The sequence below is a fragment of the Cibotium barometz genome, chromosome 23, assembly GCF_041138505.1.
Source record: "Cibotium barometz isolate CiBa-2024 chromosome 23, ASM4113850v1, whole genome shotgun sequence".
Taxonomy (NCBI): domain Eukaryota; kingdom Viridiplantae; phylum Streptophyta; class Polypodiopsida; order Cyatheales; family Cibotiaceae; genus Cibotium; species Cibotium barometz.
In genome coordinates this window covers 26,417,565-26,441,077 of record NC_141068.1, presented here as the reverse complement: position 1 = coordinate 26,441,077, position 23,513 = coordinate 26,417,565, and the positions used below count along the sequence as shown (strand labels likewise).

General features: G+C 46.4%; 2 protein-coding genes across 2 annotated transcripts in view; both read right to left on the bottom strand.

Moving 5' to 3' along the window:
- The window catches only part of LOC147625798 (phosphatidylinositol/phosphatidylcholine transfer protein SFH3-like), a 258,611-nt gene that overhangs the window by 114,038 nt on the left and 121,060 nt on the right, over nt 1-23,513 (bottom strand). The window contains exons 6-8 of the mRNA XM_086817372.1: nt 2,504-2,553; nt 2,246-2,345; nt 1,958-2,038 (exon numbers count right to left, since the gene is read on the bottom strand). Coding sequence (XP_086673498.1) covers nt 1,958-2,038; nt 2,246-2,345; nt 2,504-2,553 — 231 coding nt within the window. The remainder of the gene's footprint in view (nt 1-1,957; nt 2,039-2,245; nt 2,346-2,503; nt 2,554-23,513) is intronic.
- Nucleotides 3,779-6,704, bottom strand: LOC147625799 (uncharacterized). Its single transcript, XM_086817373.1, has 4 exons — nt 5,203-6,704; nt 4,746-5,091; nt 4,479-4,640; nt 3,779-4,382 (listed from the first exon to the last, which is right to left on the bottom strand). The coding sequence occupies exons 1-4, from the start codon at nt 6,699-6,701 to the stop codon at nt 3,960-3,962; spliced, it is 2,430 nt and encodes an 809-aa protein (XP_086673499.1). The 5' UTR covers nt 6,702-6,704; the 3' UTR covers nt 3,779-3,959.

The window sequence follows — 23,513 nt, the reverse complement described above, 5'->3', positions numbered from 1 at the left end:
AAATTACGCCTTTGAGCGTGTTGACTTCCCCGTGAAGGTCTTTGACTTCCACTATGAGGTCCTCCTTCTCCTCTCTCCACCGCTTACCCTCATTGAATACCATTTGGAGAAAGTTTGCTTTCTCCTTCCACCATCCCTCCATCTCTGCCTTCCATTCCTTCATTTCCTTTTCCACATTTGTTATCCTCTTGTTTGTGACCATAAAGGTCGCCTTCGTCGGGTTGCGCAAGGGTGAAGCCATGGAAGAAGTGAGAGAGAGAGAGTTATGCTGCTGCCTTGGGGGCCTGAGCAAGGGTGGGTGGGGAAAGGGGGGCACAGGCACACAGCCTAACGGAGAACAAGGGTGGCCATTGGGTGGGGAAAGGGGGGCACAGGCACACAGCCTAACGGAGAACAAGGGTGGCCATTGCCACCAGACCTGTGCGGCGTACAGCGAACAGGGCAGCAGGCGGGGGAGGTGAGCAGGGCGGCGGCGGCGGCGTACAGCGAACAGGGCGAGCAGGGTGGCGGCGGCGGCGGCGGCGCACAGCGAGCAGAGAGAGAGGCAGAAGCGAAATGGCGGGGAGGGAGGCAGAAGCGAAATGCTGGACAGAGGCGAAATGGCGGAAAGGGAGGCAGAGGCGAAATGCTGGCGAAATGGGTGCAGAGGCGAAATGCTGGGCACAGGCGAGAGAGAGAGAGAGAGAGAGAGAGAGAGAGAGAGAGAGAGCGAGCGAGAGAGGCACAGGCGAAATGGCGGGGAGGGAGGCAGAAGCGAAATGCTGGACAGAGGCGAAATGGCGGAAAGGGAGGCAGAGGCGAAATGCTGGCGAAATGGGTGCAGAGGCGAAATGCTGGGCACAGGCGAGAGAGAGAGAGAGAGAGAGAGAGAGAGAGAGAGAGAGAGAGAGAGAGAGAGAGAAGATATATTAAGCGTCTACTAAAGACCCAATGGGCCTATGAGACCAAAGTGGTACAATAATGTCCATGGCATATCTCATCATGGAATGGAAAATAAAACAGAATGAAAACATAAATATAGCTATCTCACTGGGGTGATACAAAACTGTCCATGGAAACTTGTCATGGAAAACTCGTCATGGAAACTCGTCATGGAAAACTAAGAACATAAAAACATGGGAGCAACATCAGCTCCGAGTAGATGGTATACCACTCTCCAAAATGTCAAGCATGGGGTTGACCAGTATAGCCGAGAGGTCTCCCTCAGCTATGCCACGTGGAAAGGTAGCTCGATGGCGGTAGAGCATGTCCTAGATTTGGAGCTGATGAGGTGATCGTGGCTGACGGGGGGGTCGAGGGCATCGGGGCACGCTGGAGTGCAGAGGCTCGGTCCAAAGTAAATCCTCTCCGGCGAGGTAGGTCCAGAGCAGCTCGTGGAGGGTCTACAAGATCCACTATGTCGATTTCCTCCACCTCCTAGGTGCGGAAGAAACTGGTGATGGTTGGCTACCGAGGGAGGGGGCGGGGTGGCTGGGGCCTATGTCTCAAGAAGGTGTCCCTGTGTTTGCGGAGCTGAAGCAGGAAGAGGCCTAGGTAACACTGGTCCTCGAAGTCAATGATCCTGGGGAGAGAGAGAGAGAGAGAGAGAGAGAGTTATGTTGCTGCCTTGGGGGCCTGAGGAAGGGTGGGTGGAATTACGGAGGCAAAGGGAGCGGCAGACAGGGGGAGAGGGAGGGTGCGCACGTGCATGCGAAGCAGGGAGGTGCGGCAAAGGGAGCGGCGGACAGGGAGACGGGCAGGGTGCGCAGGTGCATGCGAAGCGGAGAGAGAAAGAAAGAAAGAAAGCTGTATTAACGTCTACTAGAGGCCGAACTCGACCTATGAGACAAATCAATGTACAACTGTCAATGTCTTCTGGATGTCCACAGAGAGAGAGAGAGAGAGAGATTATATTTCCATCTGTTGAAGTCAATTACGACCCATGAGACCCAATTCAAAACCAGAGAAAGCTCATTACTTGAGTTTTTTGTACACTGGATCCATCTTCTGATATTGTTATTATTTGTCGAGCCCCTCTTTCATATCCATCTTTTACTTTCTGTTGAATCAACACCAGAGAAATAAAATGTCAGTACTTTCAATAAATATATGCTGTGAGATTAAAAAAATCTTTGCAATTAAAAGGTGATTTTACATCTAACCTCCATTAAGCTGTACAAAAATTTACACAAACCCCCCACACACCCCCCGACCTTCCTACATTCATAAGAGATGTGTGTTCGATCCAATACACTTAGAAGTGCACCTTCATTATTTCCGGATCATTCCAAGGGCCTTTGTCTGAATTCATGCAGCCACCCTGCTCTGCACACACGCATGTTCCTCCCAAGAACTCTGGCAAATTACTGTTAAATAGCATTCTGTCAACACCTTCGGGGAGAGAAAGACTAACAAACAAGGAACAACTACAAAGAGAACTGCACCTAGTGGAAGAAAAAGTCAAGTGAAAGACACAACATGGCTTGAAGGTGATACATGTAGACGAGTTTTTCAAAGAGAGTACCCTGAATCTATCAACTCCAGGAGTTTACTTTGATATTTGTTTCCTAGAACCTGCAATTCACCAAATAGGGAGACCATAGTGATACGCTAGGAGGTACAAAGGCATGCAAAGATACATCAATATGAGATTCAATATTAGAAAGTGACTCCTGAAATAGAAAATTTAACGACAAGCTGTACATTGCATGACAAAAAGTGCAATGTGTAAGATCAAAACTGGCCAACATAAATAATCACAACTCTCATGGTACCACAAGAGATTCTTCTAAGTGTGTGCAATATAGGCTCATATGTAAGCCATGAATTATCCAACCGTGTGCATCTGGAACGTAGTCATAATGTCAAGAAAAAATTGTGGTCACAGTATGCCAAATCTTTCCTACAGAGTGGCAAGTCCAGGGTGAAGGGTCTCTAGCTCAATTACAAGATCAGACGCCATGACTGCAAAAAAAGGAAATAGGAGCAGTGTTCTGCTCAGAGAGCCTTGCATTCCTCCTCCGAAAATTCCGACACTAAGTCCATACCATGCATACATTTTTGTTTTTGCCATGGATGATAGAGCACATTGTTTCCTTGAGTTCACTCATGTCTAGAGGCTTTACTAGGTTACTCACCTTTAATTTGTTTTTCTTCCTTCCTCCAGGGATGTTTCTGGAGGATTGCCTTTCTGCTTCTCCTCTCTTGCACTTGCACGTGTTAGCATTAGTGTTAGGGCACCCAGCTTGTAAGACTACTAGCTAGCTGTGAGAGTTTAACAGAGGGAAAACGATACCAGAACTCAGATGCAAGCACATCCAGTAAACTACTACCAATCTCTTCAGAGCAAATGCCCCAAGCTGCAGTAGATTGCTCACTGCTAAAACTGTAAAATTGGAAAAGCTGACCAATTTCAGAAAAAGGCACAAGGTGATGAAATGCAAATACTTCCCCAAAACGCTGACTTCCGTGACTGCTGCTACCTGCCTTCTAATGCACACTTGTGAGCTCTTGCTGACCTCCGTGACTGCTGAGGAGTACACAGAATGATTGATAACTAACGTCCCTGGGGGCAAGGTGGTAAGGTACGTAGTGTACGGTACGGTATCAGTACGTACGGAACGTACTTCTGTACGGAACAAATTTTAAGGTACGTAAACAGTACGTACCATTTGTAAACAGTCCTAGAAACTTGAATATTTTGTAGACATAGCAACCAAAATACTTAAAATAAAGAGACTGAACCTCATTACTTAAAGTTTAAATCAATTATAAGTTACCAAGCCCATTACACAATACCTCATGTTAACATTAAACAGTCATAGTGATATAAGCAAGAACCATGAAAGTCATAGATAATAAAAGAGAGTACAAATATCATGTCTACAGCTGCCAGCACATGTCCTGGTCCACAAGTGCAAAAAGCAAAACAATGAAACACTACACAGTTGTCTAGACTCTAGAGTCTAGACGCAAGAGTCTCAAATCTCATCATCAGATGAAGATGATGAGTCTTCTGAAGAGAGCATGCCTCCATCATTGATACCATTGCCCTCTTCATCGAACTCTGGCTCAGTAGCAACAAGCTCCAGTGCATCCTCATCATGTGCCTCGGGAATCTGAGTGTGAATGAGTTCGACAGCCTCATTTGCACGCCTCTGCTGGGTGCGACGAACTGGAAGCTTTCCCCTGCGAATGCTCTCTCGTCTCGCAGAGCCTGGATCTGGAGCTGCCGGGCGTAGAGGAATGCTGAGAGATCGTGCACGTGAGCGGGTCACACAACGATCCACGCTCTCAAGCTCTCTATGTAAAGCTCTCAAAATCTCCTCTTGCTCATCTCTAATCTGCCGATCCACAAGCTCCGGGCTGGGTTCATCTACCATTTTGAGTAGTGTTGGATCAACCTGTTTAAACATGCCACAAATTGCATATTGGACAATGGACATCCATTGAACTACAAAAAAAATTCTACTTCTAAGTTCTTATTGAGTCCAGTATACCTGCTTCGGTGACCCCAAAGCATGGTAGCTTCGCACGAGCCTCATGTTAGCTCTGCAATACACCAACTTCTCTAATTGAGAAGTACTAAGGCGATTCCGAATCTTAGTGTGTATAAGGGAGTATGAGCTCCAGTTCCGCTCACATGCTCCAGCCGAGCAATCCTGTGCAAAAATGAGTGCAATGCGAGCAAATTTGTAAATCTTTCAATGCTAAAACATCAATCTTCATTTCCGAAGATTATACTTTAGAGATTAATTACAAGTTACCTGAGATAGAACACGAAGAGCAACTCGTGAAAGGTTGGGAAGACCAACCCTTCCATAAGAGTGCCACCATGTCAAAGGGAATTTCATGGCTTCCTTCCTCAATGACACAGGTCTCGCAAATGAAGCACCAATACCACTCATGTAAGTGGTGAACTCTCTATCAATCTGAAGTTGCTCCTCCTCTGAGAACATCCTTCCCACATACTCTGACTGCTTCATGCTCAAAGCAGTATTATTCCATAGCTCTGGCGACCTGTAGAGAGGATGGAGCATGGCAGCCATCGCATGGATGGAACGGCTCATGAATGTCCACCGTTTGTCTACAATGTCCAGGATCTCACCTCGGCTGAAAATGAGAGATTGAACATACATGTCTTAGGTTATAGTGCTAAGAGAATCGAGAATCGAGAAGTCATAAAAATCAAAGAAAGAGGAAGAAATTAGAACTATTGCTTACCGTTGAGCAGTCATCATGGAGCACTGAGCAACATGGTCTTTCATTTGCATAAACAAATGAAAGACCAGCCCCAAAGTTGAGCCCTCCATGTCTGTAAGTCGGAGAAGGACATACACGGGCTTAAGTGCAACTGAAAGGCTATGAACTTGCTGCCAAAAATCATCATCCAGGATCCGCCTCTGCAAGTATTTTATACGCTCATCCTCTGAATTATGCATCTGTCGCCACCTTGGATCCACAACTGTTGATGATAGTGAATCTCTTATCTTGTAGAGCCTATCCAAGACCAAGAACATGTAGGCAAACCTGGTCTTGGATGGTCTCACCATATCCAAAGGGCTATGGCTCCGAAAGATGGCAAGAGCCTGATGCTTCTTGCGGAAGAAGGTGGTGATCTTTACAGCATCTGCAACAATGGGCTGCACCCAAACAAGCTTCCCAATGTTTTCCATAAGTAAATCAAGACAATGGGCAGCACATGGAGTCCACACTATATGTGGAAACTCTGCCTCGACCATTTGACCCATTGCCTTGCAGTTAGAGGCGTTGTCGGTCACCACCTGCACAACATTGTCCTCCCCAACCTCAAGGATAGCCTGTCGAATGTGGCCATAAATGAACTCCCCTGTGATCCTGTCGCCTGCTCTCCCTGCATCCACGGCACGCAAGAAATAGGTGCCCAAGCAAGATGACACAAGGATATTGATTATGTGCCTCTTGCAAATGTCTGCCCACCCATCTGAAATAATAGTGCATCCAAACTCCTGCCAACCTGCTTTCACAGGTGTGAGCGCCTTGTCTATCAAGGCCTTCTGCTCATCCAACATGGATGTACGCATCTTCGTATACTGAAGACCTGTCCATGTCTCAGTAGGCCCTACCTGCGCAATTGCTTTCACCATTCTTTTCCATTGGTCTGTCCTTAACACATTGAAGGATATATTACACTCAATAAGAGTGCGACAAATCTCCATTTCTGCCACCCTTTGCCGCTCTTTTACCCAAGCTTGTGATGAGATACAAGAACGCAGAGTGGATTGCTTTGATGCCTCCCCTGTACCTCTCGCATCTTGTGGCAGGAGGTCCTCATCATCAGCAATACGTGCCCTCTTCCTGCCTGTGGTGGATTGGGCTGAAGCTGAAAGACTTTCACCCTCATCTACTGTACCTGAACCTGTAATATCTCCAATAAAAGCATCATGGAGAGCATCTTGCGTACTTTCACCACCTCTAACACTGCTTGCACCACCCATTGCAGGACAATTCTCCGCAATCAATTGGTCCCTCACAGCTTGTGGTATTTTATCACATGGACCACATTGATTGGTGCACCCGATACCTGTCATGTGCTTGATGACGCGAGTTATGGTGCTAGTGTACTGCTCCCCGCAATACTTGCATGCCCATAGCCGAGTACCTGACCCTTGCTGAGAAGGGGTGTTAACAACCCTCAGGACATTGGTGTGCATTGCCCAGTTCGGGTTGGTCTTGCGCGGCATGATGAAGCCTGGGCGTGAGAGAGAGCGAAGAAGAGCGAAGAAGCTACTTTGCAGAGTTTTGCAGGTACACACGATTGTGCAAGTATTCACATGGACCCAAAAATTTTTTGCTTAATGCCCAAAATCTGGTCGCTTATCCGCAAGCGCATGGTCGCCACACACGTTTCGCCACGCCACGCCACTTATTATTTTTTTTTAAAAAAAAACCGTACGGATCCGTACAGCACGGTACTATACCGTACCGTACGGCTGTACCGTACTGTACGGATCCGTACGTACGTACGGAATCAACCTTGCCTGGGGGCCACGCTGGGGGGTGTGTGTGTGTGTGTCTAGGGGGGTTGTAGATTTGGTTCAGAACATTCAGATTGCATATGACCAAATTTGCCACAGCGAAAACAGGAATTGGCAAATTTCCCCCATTTAAGCTTGAATGGTCGCTTTCCGACCACTGCGTCCCCAGAATCAACGGTAATGCCCGTAGGAGCAGGAAGATCAGTGTCCCATAGAATACAAAAACGATTTGTATTGGCATCCAACTTCGGGGGGCAAATCACTTTGCCCAATTGAGCAGCCAACAAAGGAAGAAAATGACGCCAAGTACGAGGAAAATCCACCACCTCAACCCAAACCGGGCACTTATGTCGAATAAGGCTCTGATAATCTTTAGTAAGAGCCCAGGGAAGAACATGAGTCATTTGCGTATTGAAGAAGAGGGGAGACATTTCCAACAAAGCATCTCTAGCTTCCATGTCTGCTAACAAGACCTCATAGAATCCTCTTGCTCCAAAATAAACACCCCGGACTGCTTGACGCTTAAGCAAGAAATCAACCCATTGTCCCACATCCTGTGCACTAGGCATCTTGCCCGGGAAAAAGAGAATCACTGCATTCAATGCATACTGCGCAACCGGATCCATGAGCTCCTGCACCAGAATACGCACTTCTGTGACTGGAGCTGGTCCTTCCCAAGCACATCTTGCTTCTTCGAAATCCTCATGCAGGCATTCCTTAATCAAAGACATGGCATCCAAATTCGAGGTGTTCATTGCTTTCCGACGCTTATAAATGGCCAGCTCAGGAGATTCCATCATGCACACCTTAAATTTTCTATAATCCCCAGAACTGCTCTAAGCCCTACTGCTGCTGCAGACAAGAATTTGCTGCGGTACCACTGGCCGAATCTGCTGCAAGCCCCAAATGAAGTAGAAACCCTAATGCTGGCTGTCGCTGGACAGATGCGGATGTGCCCATGGGCACGAGTTCTTAAGCTTTCTGTTGGTTTTCTCGCCCACTGTATATACCATTTAAGATGCATAGTTCTATACATTGCATTTCATATAATGTGCGCGGATTATGCAATCAGGATAAATGGAGGCTAACCTGGCACTATGTACATACTTGCAAAGGAGATATTGTTGTTCTTCAAGACTATAATCAGCATAATTTTGCCGGACAAACTTCCTATTTTGCGGGATATTGGATAGCTTATGCAGGATCCGCTGGATACTCTGGAGTGCTGATGCTTGTTCGCCATGAATTATTTCCCATGTTGGTATTCAATGATCCAGCTGGCAGATGGATGGTCATTCAATGTATTATCAATGGGGACGTTTTTGAGTTTGGTGGTGTGTATGCATACACAGCCTCTACTGACAGGGCTCGTTTGTGGCATGCCATCTTCTCTTATTGTTGGCGTTCTAATGCATTTCTTTGTGGCGATTTTAATAATGCTCCAAATCATGTGGATAATACTACTGGACATTCTCACATGCTTCATGTGGAACGACAAGCTTGGGATCTCTTTCAGCACACATGTAATGCCTTGGATTTGTGGCCTCTGTTGCAAGCCAACGATCCAGGATTCACATTTCAGCATAACGCTCGATCAATGTATCGTGCTCGTCTGGACCGATGGTATCTCTTTCAGATGCAGCAGTATGATGATTTTGTATGTGATATGTGGATTGATTACTCCTTGTGTCTCTCGGATCATGCTCCGATATGCTTGAAAATACAATTCGGTTCATGTTCTGCCAATGATTCATTAACTAGAAAGAGACTTCTCCATGTCAATAATGCTTATCTTAAGCATGAGGTTTTTCGCAATCTGATTGTAGATATTATTTCGCCATTGATCTCTCAAATGCATGTTGATATGGACACAGCATGGTTTCGTTTTGTTATGCCGGTTCAATGTGTGATCCAGGATTATGGCAGACACTATTTATCGCATTTCAGAGAGCAAGTTCAACAGGCCAAAGGCACTTGTCAAAGTTTGATGCATCTGGCTAACACTTCATCTCTTACTGAAATCCAGATGACAGAGTTGCTTTCTGCTCGTGCTTTGTTGCATCGTAATGATGAGAGAAAATTGGCAAAGTGGCACACTAGAGCTCGCCAAAAGGCTATAGCGGATAAAGGATGCACTTCTAAACAATTCTTTCGTCATCTACATCTTTCTAGGCAGTCTCAAACTATTAAGAGGATTAAACTCCCGACTGGTGATTGGACTACCTCTCGTGTGGGGCTTGCATGGGCCATGGAATCTCATTATGGCAAGATTTTTGAGGCCTCTTCTCTCACGCAGGAAGGTCGAGAGGCTCGTCGCTTGTTTTTATCTCAAGTTGCTCCGATTTTATCGGCCCACCAGGCTCAGCTTTTGGAAGCCGCCTTCACGGAGACAGAATTGTATGCCAGTTTGTGTGATTTGGGCCGTTGGAAATCTCCCGGTTAGGATGGCCTTACTGTAGAATTTTTCTTGTCGTTTTGGCACTATCTGGACCAGCCACTATTGTTAATGATAAACAGGGCATGGGAGCAACAGGTTTTGCCTTCATCTTGGAAAGAAGGCTTGCTCAAGTTGATTCCAAAGCAAGCACTTTGTGAAGAGTTCTCACAATGGAGGCCGATTACGCTCATGCCTGTGGTTTATAAATTGCTGGCTAAAATGCTTGTCAATAGACTTAAAGGGTTTTTGCATGATGGTTTGCATCCATCTCAGTATGGCTTCATTCCACGAAGGCAAATTACTGATAATCTAGCAAATGTCATCATTGGCATGGAGTATGCGAAATACACTCGACAAGATGTATTGGTCATGCAGGTTGACATTGAAAAGGCATTTGACACTGTTCTTTGGGATTACATTGCAGATACCATGCTTCGGCTGGGATTTGGGCCTAAGCTATCCTCTGTGGTTTATTTCTTGTATGCTGACAGTACCTCTGCCGGTTTGTTGGATGGTTTTCTCACAGATCCTTGGCATTTGGGACGTTCAGTAAGGCAAGGTTGTCCTCTCAGTGCTTTGCTTTATGCGATTGCTACTCATCCCCTGCTTATGTATTTGGAGTCTTTGACTTCGTCTGGAAGATTGCAGGGCCTGAAATTACCCTCTGGGAAACATTTTATTGGGCAAGCTTATGCAGATGATTCTCTCTTTATGCCTCGCAATCACAAAGATGATGTGGAACAAATTATGCACACTCTTCATTTGTTTGGATTGGCAGCAGGCCTCAAAGTGAATTTTTGTAAATCCAAACTATTGGCTCTGACTGAGTATGATTGGCATAAGCTGCTTTGGCCAGGCGAACTTGTTCCTCCGAACATTATAGTTCGTCATTTGGGTTATCCGATGGGTTGGACTGTATCGGCTACACGGAAATTGGATTGGGTAGCCGAGCGCTTGCACTCCAAGTTACATTATTGGAAGTTGTCCACTTGGCCGCTTCATGTGCGTCTTAGAATTGTGCAATGCATTCTTGTAGCTAATGTGCAGTTTTATCTACCTTTGCTATATTGGTCTCAATCCCGCTTGAAGTCCCTTATGTCAAGTATATTGGCGCATTTCTGGCGCACTTCATCTCGTGGAAAGGGCCTCAGATTGTTATCCATGGACAAGTTATGCTCTCCTAAGCGCCTTGGAGGGCTGAATATTTTGGATTTGAGACGTCGTGTCTTGGCTAGGAAAGCTATGCTTTTGCCGGTTTTGTTGGACCAGCAGCAACCCTGGACTCTCATGGTGTCCCATTTGTGTCGGCATATTGTCACGCCATTCTATGGTCATTGGCAACCCACATACTGGGATCTTATATGTGGAAAACTTGAATGACACATTCCGGGATGTCCTTTCACTTCTTCTCTCATTATTGATTGGAAGGAAGTTACTTCACATATGATATGGCATGGTTCCCGATCTTTGATGGGCAATTCCCTGCGGCTAGAGAGTTTGCATTGGAGTCGTGTATTTTCTTCCACTTTGGTTGACCGTTCACCTCGTCAGGCATATTTTCTATCTCAAAAAGGAATATGTCAGATACATCAGGTGGTGGATGACACTGGTCAGGTTCTTTCCTTCTCTGTTGCGGCGGATCGTTTTCAATTGGGATCCCATTATTCTCATCTTTGGACAGAAATTCAGCGGATGATTGCTGATATTTCTCCTTTACCTCGCTTGAATGTGGATTCCCGTCTATCTGATTGGAATCTTGGAACCACTGCTATGAAATGTATTTCAGCTGGGACAGTTTATGCCCTCTTGCAATCAGATGCATGGATAGTCAGACATGGTAATCAGCTATGGTCTCTCTCCAAATCTTCAATGTGGTGGAAACATACATTGTTTCGCATTTGGAAAAGTCATCTGCCTCTCAAAGAACGCCTGTTCTTGTGGCGCTGTTTGGTTGGTGCTCTTCCTGTTGGTAGCTTGTTACATGCACGTCATATTGCGCCTTCACGTTGTGTCCGATGTAAAGCTACTGAGGAGACTGTCCCACATTTACTATGGGGTTGCGTATGCTCCAGATTGTTCATTCGCCGGGTCTCGACTGCTCTTCGCCTTCGTTTCCCTTCGGGCATTTTTCACAGACGGTTTTGGCTTTTTGGGGTGTTACAAGCATCACACTCTCAGTTTGCTGTATTTTTCAGCTGGGTCCGATTCTGGGTCTTTTGGACCATATGGCATGTTCGGAACAACCTCATGTTCCAAGCCAATGACATTGATCCCTTCCATTACTTCAAGTTCTCGCTTGGTCACGCGCTTCATTTTGCTTATGTTGCTGGGGACATCACTCTTGATGCTTATAGGATTTACTTTGATTGCTTCTAGGTAGTGAAGCCTATAGTTACTCTTCTTTTTCTGGGTTTTCCTCGCTTAGAGGTTTCCCACTTGTAAATAAATCAAGGATTTACAAAAAAAAAAAAGTGTGTCTGGGGGGGGGGGGGGGGGGGGGGGGAGAGGAGTGTGTGCTATGTGTGCCGATTTAGAAGGCAATCAGCCCCTTCATCCGTTGGTTGCATAACAGTAATGAAATGTATTTCATGAATCGTTTCGTACCATAAATGTTACATACGCATTTCTTTATACCCTTTTCTTTTGCTTTGGTTTTTGGGCTATGCGACATTCTGGACTAAAAAAGGCCTGCTAGTGAAAGGATTATCTATTGATATCCAATCCTGTTCTCCCTAATCCCATTGTGGGTATTTGATAGAGCTTCCTCAACTCTGGTGTAGCCGGTCTTCCTGCTCGGCAGGCACATCCACTCTTTGGCGGGCGTCCACTTAGACACGGATGTCCACTTCTTGGCAGATGTCCACTTTCACTTTTGCAGTGTCCGCTTCCACCGTGCACATCTTCCTCACCCCATTCACGGCTATACTTTCTCACCTTCATTCACGGGAGTAGTGCTAGCTGTGCACCTGCTGCCAACTTGCATCATTTGTATATAGGTGACTCTGGGAGCACCAAAACATATCATCTTTGTTAGTGGAATACTCTTTTTCTCAGAATACAGTATTGTCGTGTTCTCTCATTGTTGTGTCTCTGTGCTTCTAGTTATCTGTTTGTTTGTTATGTCATGAAGTGTTAAGGATTAAGTGGCATCATGGCACAATCTGTTTATCGGGAAACAGCTAGCTTAGTGTTCCAACAGAGTGTGTGCGCGCACAGTAAGAAGGCAGAGTAGCTCGGTCTCCCTAGCAGACTGGCAACTCCTGTGGTGTACTGCCTTATTAGAGTGAACCCGTGACACAGACGTCACAACCCAGTGTACTAGGCAGGCCAGCCTGCTGCACCTGGACACTCTAGTTTGGCATCTGGACCCTAGTACCTGCAGGGCCCAGGCTGTAGGCAGCATGCTGCATTTCTATGATTCTGTTCATTGTTTGAAGTCTAAATAATACCTATTTCATTGCTTCTATGTTTTGTGCAACTCTCTAGCATAAAATAAGCATTATATATATATATATATATATATATATTTGGCAGTACAACCCCGTACAAAACGCGTTTTGTAAAAAGTGGACAGACCTATGAAACATTTAACAAAACGTGTTTCATGAAATACGTGGCAACTATGGTTAGTTGACTACCTGACCTACTGCCAACTCGGCTCATCTACTACCAACTTGACAAGCGAGAACGTTCTCCGAGGAGGTGATGAGTACATGTGTAACTCCGAGTGGAGTGGGGCGGAAGGGGTTTCACAAAACACTTGAATGTGAGGCCACTTGTCTCACTCTGATCCACTACTATTGTGCCACATGTTCTTATTTAAAAGATGATTCCCACCCATAAGCTTCATCTCTAAAAATATTGAAACTCATCGCTCGACATTCTGTCAAAGGTGCTTTAGCAAGTCTCCACATTTGCCTAGCTTACGGCTGTAATGATGCAAACGGAACTTCCATTGAGGGTCGTCCAAAAAATAGTAATCCACCTAGATTTCAGGAGTATAATCCTTCGTATTCCACCTTATTAGAAATGTATGTGAGCACCATGTAGAACCATGATTCAATACTAGATCTCTCCCAAATCCTCAAGAGCTCACCATACATGCATTCCAATTGTTGACACTTGAGCTTCAATGCCCATTTTTGTGTCCAAGAAAGCATCTCAAGTACCTAGACCAAGCTTCAAGCACTAGATCTTTTGTATTCGATAATCCCCCATTCCCAAAGCTTGTACTTTCCAAATCTTTAGACGACCTCGAGTCCACTGGAACCCCTTTCATATTGGGAACTGTACAGGTTAGTAACATCCTCCCCAACTTCTTAAAAGTTGTCCACAACTTTAAGCTTCAAGCCATATATCCAATATATAATCGTTTCCCATCAAGTAGGCGAGATGAGACACTCTCAAAAATCCAATACAACTAAAAGAATCCATGTCCCAAATATATGAGCGAGACCAAATGAGTCTCGATAATACCAGTATCAAAATCATGTCACAAATAAAAGAGCGAGATGACCTGGTCAAATAAGTCCAGATATCATAACCATGTCCCAAATAAATGGGTTAAAAAAAAAAGTCCCATAAATGGGAAACAAAAAAGTCCCATAATATCATAACCATGGAAATGGACGAAACAAATGAGTCCTCAACACAAATATCCAAATCATATCTCTATTTTCATACTCCAAGTTGAATCCACCAACTCGAGGTAGTTACTCGTTCCTCCACAATCCCCAGTGTCACGTCAAACTCATGCTACTCTCCACTGGCTTCCATGCTTATACATGCAATTACCAGGCCGAGAAATAGAAGACAAATTGACCGTACATGCAGATGTAGAGCGTAGATCTGAACATAGACATCAAGTCCCCAGCATCCCACATTCCAATCTATTGATCCTTGGTGTAGACATAAGCTCCCTGCTAAAACAGTGTGAGTCTTGACCCTTGGCGTAGACATAAGTCACGTTAAATATTAATAGTGATTAATGTGGGAGTAAACAAGTGCTAGGTGATTGAGTAAACTAGCACTGAATGTAAGCCTTAAATAAAGCGATTCCAATGCGTGTGAACAACCACTAGTTTGTATACGTCTCTTGTGTAGGAGCAGCCTCTTAAAAGGCATATGTGGTGGCATCATATTTGGCATATGCGGTGGCATCATACTTGGAATATTTGATGGAATCTTATTTAGCATATGTGGTGGCATCAAATCAAGCATATGCTTAGAATATGTAATGAGGTCACTCAAATAAAAAGAACCTACTTGTATAATGAATTTATGCTTTCCACTACATCTTGTACTCCCACAAATCCCTTAATCTTGTGTTGATCATCTTGTCAATAATTCTCTCTCCCTCTTCTCCTCACTTTTGTGTGGCTGCTCTCTAGGCATTTGCTATCAATTGGTATCAAAATCACTGCTTTACAGCCCGTGGAGCTTTGCGCCTAGATTCAGCCATCGTCTCAGAGCTAGGCGCTGCCCAACTCCGCCTCCCCAAAGCACTGCGCCGCCATCTGCCGTCGTTCAGAGCCAGCCGCCGCTCCTCCACAGCCCGCCACCGCCGGCCAGCACTAGTGCCCACCAGCGCACCGCCTCCGCCAACCAGCTAGGCAGAGCCAGTGCAACGAGCACCACCTTCGCCCGTCATCGCTAGCGTCTGCCGCCGCACCCGAGTCTGTCGCCTCAACCGGTGCCTACGCCCACTGTCATCGCCTCAGCTCGTGCTGTGCCTAGTCTGGGCTCTACCTCGGTGTGCTACTCAGCCATCTCTAAGACCTGCTTGGCCACTCTGCTTGGGAGCCAAAGGGAGGAAAGAGGGAAGATGCAAATCAGCCCACACAAGTATTTTGCACACAGAGGTACACAAATTTGGGGCTTTCTTTTTAATAAATTTATTGTCAAATTCAAGGCCTCTCTGCTACATAGTTGGGGATTCTTGTTCATTAGGGGAGGTTTTCTAAGGTGGAAGCATCGATAGGCACTCTTGCTCCTCTGCACTACTCCCGGAGTCTTGTGTTAGCTCATTCAAGTATACACCCTGTTCTTGGTATACTTCCACGATCGCACCTTCAATCTCGTCGTATCCCAGTGCCTTGTGTGCACACTCCTGTATCTCTCTGTTTCTCGTATTTTTCCAAGAGCTTACATCAAGAGGGGGAGGGGGGGGGGGCGAGGGGGGGCGGTTCTTGTTCCTAGTTCTCTCTCCAGCTTTGGAAAATCTTGTACTACCGTGAGGATGTCACAAAGAGCCACTTCCAATGAGCTTTCTGGATTTGATGCCTTCATGACAACCAAAGATCGACTTGATGGTCTCTAACTCGCGGGTGACCAGGGGACTAGGGCCTTTGACACACTTGTCGATACCATCAAAGCATGTTAAAACATTTAAACATGGCCACAACCTTAACACATATCCATCATCACTTTGCATAAAACATAAAAGTTGGACAAAATATCTACAAATGCTGAAAAAGGAACTTGCACATGTGACACCGCCTAGAGGCCGAAATGGGCCGACCCCCCCCCCCCCTCTTTGGAGTATTTTATTACCCAAGGAGAATAATTTCATGTACAAGCTTTGAGGGCCTTACTCTCCCCACGGGAGATGCCGGATTATCCATATACAAATCCCATAGCACAGCCCAACACAAGGCTACCAAGCCAGAACACAGGCTGTACCAACAATATAATCCATATACCTCCGTGTGGATACTGATTCTTCCCCAAAAACCACGGGTCTTCATGCAATAGAGCTGGTACAACAAGTACAACTCTCCATTCAGCCGGTACAACAAGTACAATGACTGGTACAACAAGTACAATGGTTGGTACAAGTACAAATACTGGTACAATGGCTGGTTCAATAGTTACAGTGGCTTGTACAATCGGTAAAGTGGTTGGTACATCAAGTACAATGTCTAGCACAGTCGGTATAGTGGCTGGTACAGTAGGTACAAAAAGTACAAGGACTGGTACAACGAATACAATGGCTAGAAATCATAATAAAATGATTAAATACCCTTGCCTTAAGTATTTCTTCACGATGGAAGCCTCCAAAACAATCCCTTCATAGGCAGCCTTCAAGAGAGAGAGAAAGAGAGTAGCCATCATTAGGGCAGCGTGTAACGGTGGTAGAGGCTAGTGTGCAGCAAGAGAGCCTCCATTAATGAAGAGAGAGGGCTCCAATTTATAGATTTGGGCCTCCCATGAGCTAGAATGGCAAGAGAAGGCTACGATGACAAGTGGAGAGCCACACAATAACTTGAGTGACAAGTGTGAGGCCACTTGTCTCACTTTGATCCACTTTCTAACAAGTGTCAGGCCATTTGTCTCACTTTGGTCCACTTTCTTGCCACATGTCCCAATCTAAGAGATGGTTCCTTCCATAAACTTTATCTCTAAAAATATCCCAACTGGTAGACATTCTGTCATAGGCACTTTGCCAACTCTTGGTATCTTCTCAATTCGAGATGTAATGATGCGAACAGAATTTCCATCGGAGTCGGACCAGAAATAGCAACTCTCCTAAATTTTAGGAGTGTGGTCCTTTGTATTCTAGGATAATCTCCCATTCCCAATGCTTGTACTTTTCAAATATTTAGATATCCTAGAGTCGACCAGACCCGTCTCATACTGGGAAATGTCCAGGCTGGTGACATTCTCCCCAGCTTCTTAAAAGTTGTCCGCAACTTTAAGCTTGAAGCCATATATCCAAGATATAATCATGTCCCATCAAGTGGGCGAGACGAGACAGTCTCAAAAATCCAATATAACAGAAGAATCCATGTCCCAAAGAAATGGGTGAGACTAAATAAGTCTCCATAATACCAATATCAAAATCATGTCCCAAAATAAATGGGCGAGAATTCCATGGAAGATATACTAGACACAGGCACAAGACCAATTGTGTCTCAATCAACAATATCAATGAGATAATCATATCCCAATGAAAATCACCAACCAGGTGCTAAGACACTTAAATAAATGCCATGCACAAGAAACTAGTGCCTCGCACAGAAACATGTGCTATGCACTCAAACTGGTGCCATTCAAGAGCACAAACCATGGTTGACAGAAAAGCTGGTTCTCCATAGTTATGGCAATGCTTTCTCCCAATCCCAACAATTCCCATGTTCTCCCATACAATCCCAACTCTGATCAACAAGCATGGTGTGGAAACAATGAAACACTCACTTCACAATCGCAACACGAATCCACGTGTATGGTGGAGTGTTCATTGAATTGCCCTTTCACGATCCCAACATGAATCCACATGCTGTATGGAGAGAGAGTGATTCTAATATGGCTGGAAAAAAAAAATCCATGTCCCAAATAAATGCACGAGACAAAATAAGTCTCCTGCCAACAAGGAATCAGTCCACATGACCCTCGGCATAGACGTAAGTCCCGTGCCAACCAGGCATCATGTCCACTTTACCACTTGCACTCCGTGTTGGTACTTCGACCACACACCATAATCCATATACCTCCGTGTGGATATTGATTCTTCTCCAAAAACCACGGGTCTCCATGCAATAGAGTTAGTACAACAAGTACAACTCTCCATTCAACTAGTAGAAGTACAATGGCTAGTACAGTAGGTAGTGTGGCTGGTACAATCGGTACAGCAAGTACAAATACTAGTACAATAGGTACAATGGCTGGTACAGCTGGTACAGTGGCTGTTACATTCGATACAATGTCTAGTACAACAAGTACAAAAAGTACAAGGGTTGGTACAACAAGTACAATGGCTAGAAATCGTAATAAAATGATTTCTAGCCATTGCCTTAAGTATTTCTTTGCGATGGAAGCCTCCAAAACAGTCCCCAACAGCCGGTATTTTTCATGGGCAACCTTCAAGATAGAGAAAGAGAGTAGCCATCATTAGGGCAGCTTGTAACGGTGATAGAGGCTAGTGTGCAGCAAGAGAGCCTCCATAAATGAAGAGAGAGGGCTCCAATTTATAGATTTGGGCCTCCCATCATCCATGAGCTAAAATGGCAAGAGAAGGCTACGGTGACAAGTGGAGAGCCACACAATGGCTGAAGTGACAAGTGTGAGGCCACTTGTCTCACTTTGATCCACTTTCTAACAAGTGTCAGGCCACTTGTCTCACTTATGTCCACTTTCTTGCCACGTGTCCCAATCTAGGAGATGGGTCCTTCCATAAACTTTATCTCTAAAAATATCCCAACTGGTAGACATTCTGTCATAGGCACTTTGCCAACTCTTGGTATCTTCTCAATTCGAGATGTAATGACAGAAGCAGAATTTTCATCGGAGTCGGGCCAAAAATAGCAACTCTCCTAAATTTTAGGAGTGTAGTCCTTTGTATTCTAGGATAATCCCCCATTCCCAAAGCTTGTACTTTCTAAATATTTAGACATCCAGGAGTCTACCAGACCCCTTTCATACTGGGAAATGTCCAGGCTAGTGACGTGGTCCCAACTACTCGTTATGGAGTTTCATGCTCAAGAATCTCTTAATTGCCAAGGAGCTATGGGAGATTGTCACGGGGCAAGAGCCTCGTCCTGTTGCACAAACTCCTGGCGCATTGACATCAAGGGCGACTGAAACTGTGGCACAAGTTGTGTCAAGCATTACCGCACCGCCTCTTGGACCCAGTGAAGACCAAAGACGGTGAGATACCCGTGATGCTCAAGCAATGGCCATGATCGCTCTCTGAGTCAAGCGCTTGATTGTACCTCACATCCGATCCTATAGCTTTGCAAGGGCTGCTTGGGTGGTCCTCCGGACCATGTTCCAGTCCCGTAATGAAGCACGAGTCATGTACCTGATGCGAGAGCTGGATGACCTAACCATGGACGAGAGTGATTCCATTCTAGATCATCTCACCAAGGTAACTGACCTTAAAGAACAACTGTTGAATATAGATAAGGTAGTTGATAATAGGAAATTGATCACCATTGTTCTTAACTCCTTACCTAAGCCCTATCAAAGTTTCTATACTTCTCTGAACCTCTCTATGAGAGGAGGGGGCAATCCTATATCCTTCAAGGAGTTGGTTGGATTACTTCTCCAAGAGGAGCAGACAAGGAAGAACACATCCAGGGATGATGCAAGCATAGTTGTCACGGTACGAAAATACGCTACCGTACGATACGATACCGTACGGGAATTTTTGGTACGATATGAAATTTTCAGATACCGTACGTTAAAATACGGGTTTTTTTTTTTTACACTTACAAACTATGGAGCTTCAAGCTTGAATGTGAGGGAAGGTTGGGGGGACGAGGAGTCTAGAGTGCTTGAGGAACCAGAACATGGAGATGTGTCTCTCCCAGTTGGATCTCCGAGTTGTCTCCAAAAAAGAACCTTCATGGGTAATGCAATACCAAAGGTCTCCCAATGTAGCGTTTATGACTAAGGGACCTTCCTTGCACAAATACAAGCAGTGCATCTAGGGTGATAGGTTTAGGGACTCCTCTCTAGATCAAAATGGCCATGTCCAAATCTTTTCCCTCGTACATAACTTGAGGATCTGACTATCTAGCCTCCCTATACCAAGGATCTCCAAGTGATGTAGCAAGATTCTCTCATCCTACCAATCATGTGTCACTACCAGTCTACCTTGCCAGATGTTTTAGGTCTCTCAGCAACCCCATATGGAATACTCAGTGGACACGAAAGTTGCGAAGTATTGCAGGCATTTGGGGTCTTCGTTAAGCAAGATTTCTATATTTTTTTTAGCATTTGGAATTTTTTTCTCAAGGTGGGGAAAAAAAAAGCTTGTATCGTACCGTACGAACCGTATGGTACGAATGGGTTCGTACCGGTACGAGAAACAACTATCGATGCAAGCAAAGGAGACCTAGCCTACTTCTCCAAGGACAAAGGCAAAGTGGACTCATCACAAGGTGACACCAAGAAGAAGAAAGGAAAGTGTCACTACAACCACAAGCCATGACACTACATCGAAGAGTGTCGAAGGAGGCTCGCAAAGCTGAAAACTGATGAAGACTCTACAAATTCCGCTTCTTCTACCTCCGACGACAAGAAGCAGCAACCAGAAGATAAAGTATACCTAGTCCAAGATGATTGTGCTTTCTAGCCACATTATCACTATGGGGGGGAATGTTAAATATTAATAGTGATTAATGTGGGAATAAACAAGTGCTAGGTGGTTGAGTAAACTAGCACTGAATGTAAGCCTTACATAAAGCGATTCCAATGCGTGTGAACAACCCTCGTCCTGGTTGCTGATCGGATATCCGGTAGTGGAGACCCATCAGTCTTCTAGGGACGGCCTACACGATTTTGGCCAAGGCCATCAGCAGCAGGCGACTTCAGCTTTCCCTCCCAGACTTGATCCATGACACTCAAACTGGTTTTGTTCAGGATCGGAGTATTCTGGACAACATCTTTACCTTTTGGGAGGCGACAGCTTCAGCCAGGATGCGACAGCAGGACCTCATTGTGCCACTCCTTGACTTTGAGAAAGCTTATGATAGGGTGGATTGGAGCTTTCTTGAGGGCACTACGAGCCGGATGGTATTCCCCATGGAGTGGATTCGCATTCTCGGGACTTTATTCAGTATCTCAGACAGGTTCTCATTCAGGGAGCCCGAGGCGACAAATTCCCCCTTTCCCGCTCCGCTTGACAGGGTTGTCCTCTGGCACCGTACCTCTTTCTATTTGTCGCTAAGGCCATGAGTAGTTTTCTCTATGCCCAAGAGACTGGACTTCAAGGATTGTGCCTCCCCCTCCACACGCAGAAAGAGTTGCCGGACTTTGCAGGCGACGCAACAACCTACCTTGCTGGAGATGTTGGGAATCTCCAGAGCTTCCGGAGCTGATACAGATCTTCTATCGTGCATCAGGAGCACAGATCAACTGGCACAAGTCATGTGGTTTTTGGGTAGGCTCATCACCCACCCCGACTTGGCGACCAGTCGAGGCTTTCCAGTGGATCTCGAGGGGCACTCCAGTCCGATACCTCGGCTGCCAGGTTGGCATTGATATATCTCTCGAGCAGCAGCTCGCTCCGCTTCTTTTAAGAGTATTCGGAAGAAGCTTCTCTACTGGAGCTCGGCGAGGCTATCCCTAGCAGGTAGAGTGGTGGTGGCAAACCAGGTACTACTTGCCACCATGTGGTATATCACCTCGTGCTGGGCCTTTTCTTGGGCTTGTATTGGCCAGGTACAACGTTGATCCAGAACTTCTTGTGGACCGGAAGTGATGGGAGGCCAGCTAGGGCCATGGTGGCATGGAGAGTGATCATTCAACCACGTAGCAGAGGGGGGCTAGGTCTCATTGATCCAACTATATACAGTGGCAGTCTTAGGGCCTATTACAGCGCTTCCTTTCACATTTCTGGAGGAAGAGGCTTTGGGACAGCTTTAGACCGAGGAAGATCACTCTCTTCCTCTAGTTGACGGCACACAGAAGTCTGGCAGTGGGTACGTGGTTGGCAATCGGCGGCGGGCAGTCTACAGCTTGCCTAAGGTGCGGCCACCCCCAGGAGTCCTAGCGACATTGCCCTTGGGATTGCCTAAAGGCTCACCAGATTTGGCAGCGGATTCTCCGCATCTTTGCTATGGACAGGGCATCGACCCGGGTTATCACTTGGGGTACTGTTGCTTGGACTATCGAGGCTAGAGTGGTCAGGACTTGGGAGGATGGGGGAGGCCATGCCCTTCAGGTCTCCCACCATCGTATTGCAGTAGTACCAGTCACAGCCCCACCTGCAGGTGTTTGGCGTCCAGGCTCATGCCAGCATTGGGAGATTTGCAGTAGCATAGCAGCCTGGCATATCTAGCGTGCTAGATGTAGTGAGGCCATCGAGGGTACCGACACTTCGTCGGCTGAGACCATCAGGAGCATATGGCTCGACATCATTAACACCCTCCGTGGTCAATGGGGGAAGTTGCAGGGAGGTTCTGACCGCATGCGGAAGCGGCGGGAAGCCTTCTTGAGACTTTGGAGGCCTGGCCCTTTCCTCACAGATAGAGGCGGTGACCCCATTTCGCACTACGGACCACCTGTGTGGTTGTTTCCCTCCCTCCTCCTCTGTATGAGATAGCATTCTCCTCATAGAGCGGCCAGCCAGAGGAGAAGCATGTCTCCCCCTTATGATCACTTGTTTCTCGCCCTTATGGCGAGTTTGTATTTAGCCCTTCGTGGTTGTACTTAGCCCTTTGTGGCTGTTTTCTCTTTAACTAATTGAACACAGGAAAGCTTGAAACTCCAGCTAATGGGTCAAATGCCGGGTCGAAGCCGTGCTGCCACTGTGCAAAGAAGGCCTCGGCCGCACATAGTGCAACGAGGCTCAGCTGCATGACAAGATTAGACGCCGCTAGTGAGTCGACCTCAACCTAGTAGTAGCCGCGCCCCAAAGGATGAATATCTACGATATTTGCTAGCGCACCTAGCCTGAAGAAGATCTCTGAGTTGGCCACGCATGGGACGACTACCAACAATCTTGCATACCAGAGCGGAGGCCTCTAGGGATGCGACAGTCGTAGCGAGAAGCTGCAGGTCCGCTTCGGAAAATGAAAGGCAGGTAACGGCGGCCTCGGTGCGGGGAGACGGAGCGGCTGCCATGGAGTCCTCCTAGGGGCGAAGACCAGAAGAGGCCGAAACTTGCCGAGACAATGAAGACCTTGGCAGTCTTACATGAGACAATATGAGGGATTATGCTTCTCTTCACAACAGTACTTTTAAATCATGTGCACTGGCAACTTGGCCATTCCAGGCCCTGGTGCAAACCTGCCGGTACAGACCTTAGAGTGTTGGCAGCACTGACGATCTGCGCCTGCGAGCTTCGCCTCTCCCCCTCCCGCTGCTTCTCGCCGTCGCGCCCCCCGCTTGCCCCCGTCTTCTCCTCCGTCCTCTCCCCCGCCTCCTTCCTTGCACCCTTCCTCGCCTTCTCCCCCCCGCCTTCTGCCTCGCATCCTCCCCCGCCATCGCTCCCCCGCCTCCTTCCTCATTTCCTCCCCTGCCTTCTTTCCCCCCCTGCCTTCTCCTCCTCCGCCTCCTTCCACGTTTCCTCCCCCGCCATCCCCCCCCACCCCCCCCCCCGCTTTCTTCCTCGCTTCCTTTCCCCGCCATTTCTT

Coding starts and splice junctions, on each gene's coding strand:
- LOC147625799 (XM_086817373.1), bottom strand. CDS start 6,701: ATGCCGCGCAAGACCAACCCGAACTGGGCAATGCACACCAATGTCCTG. Junction 5,092..5,202: donor TCCATGATGACTGCTCAACG/GTAAGCAATAGT, acceptor TCTCATTTTCAG/CCGAGGTGAGATCCTGGACA. Junction 4,383..4,478: donor CTTTGGGGTCACCGAAGCAG/GTATACTGGACT, acceptor ATGTTTAAACAG/GTTGATCCAACACTACTCAA.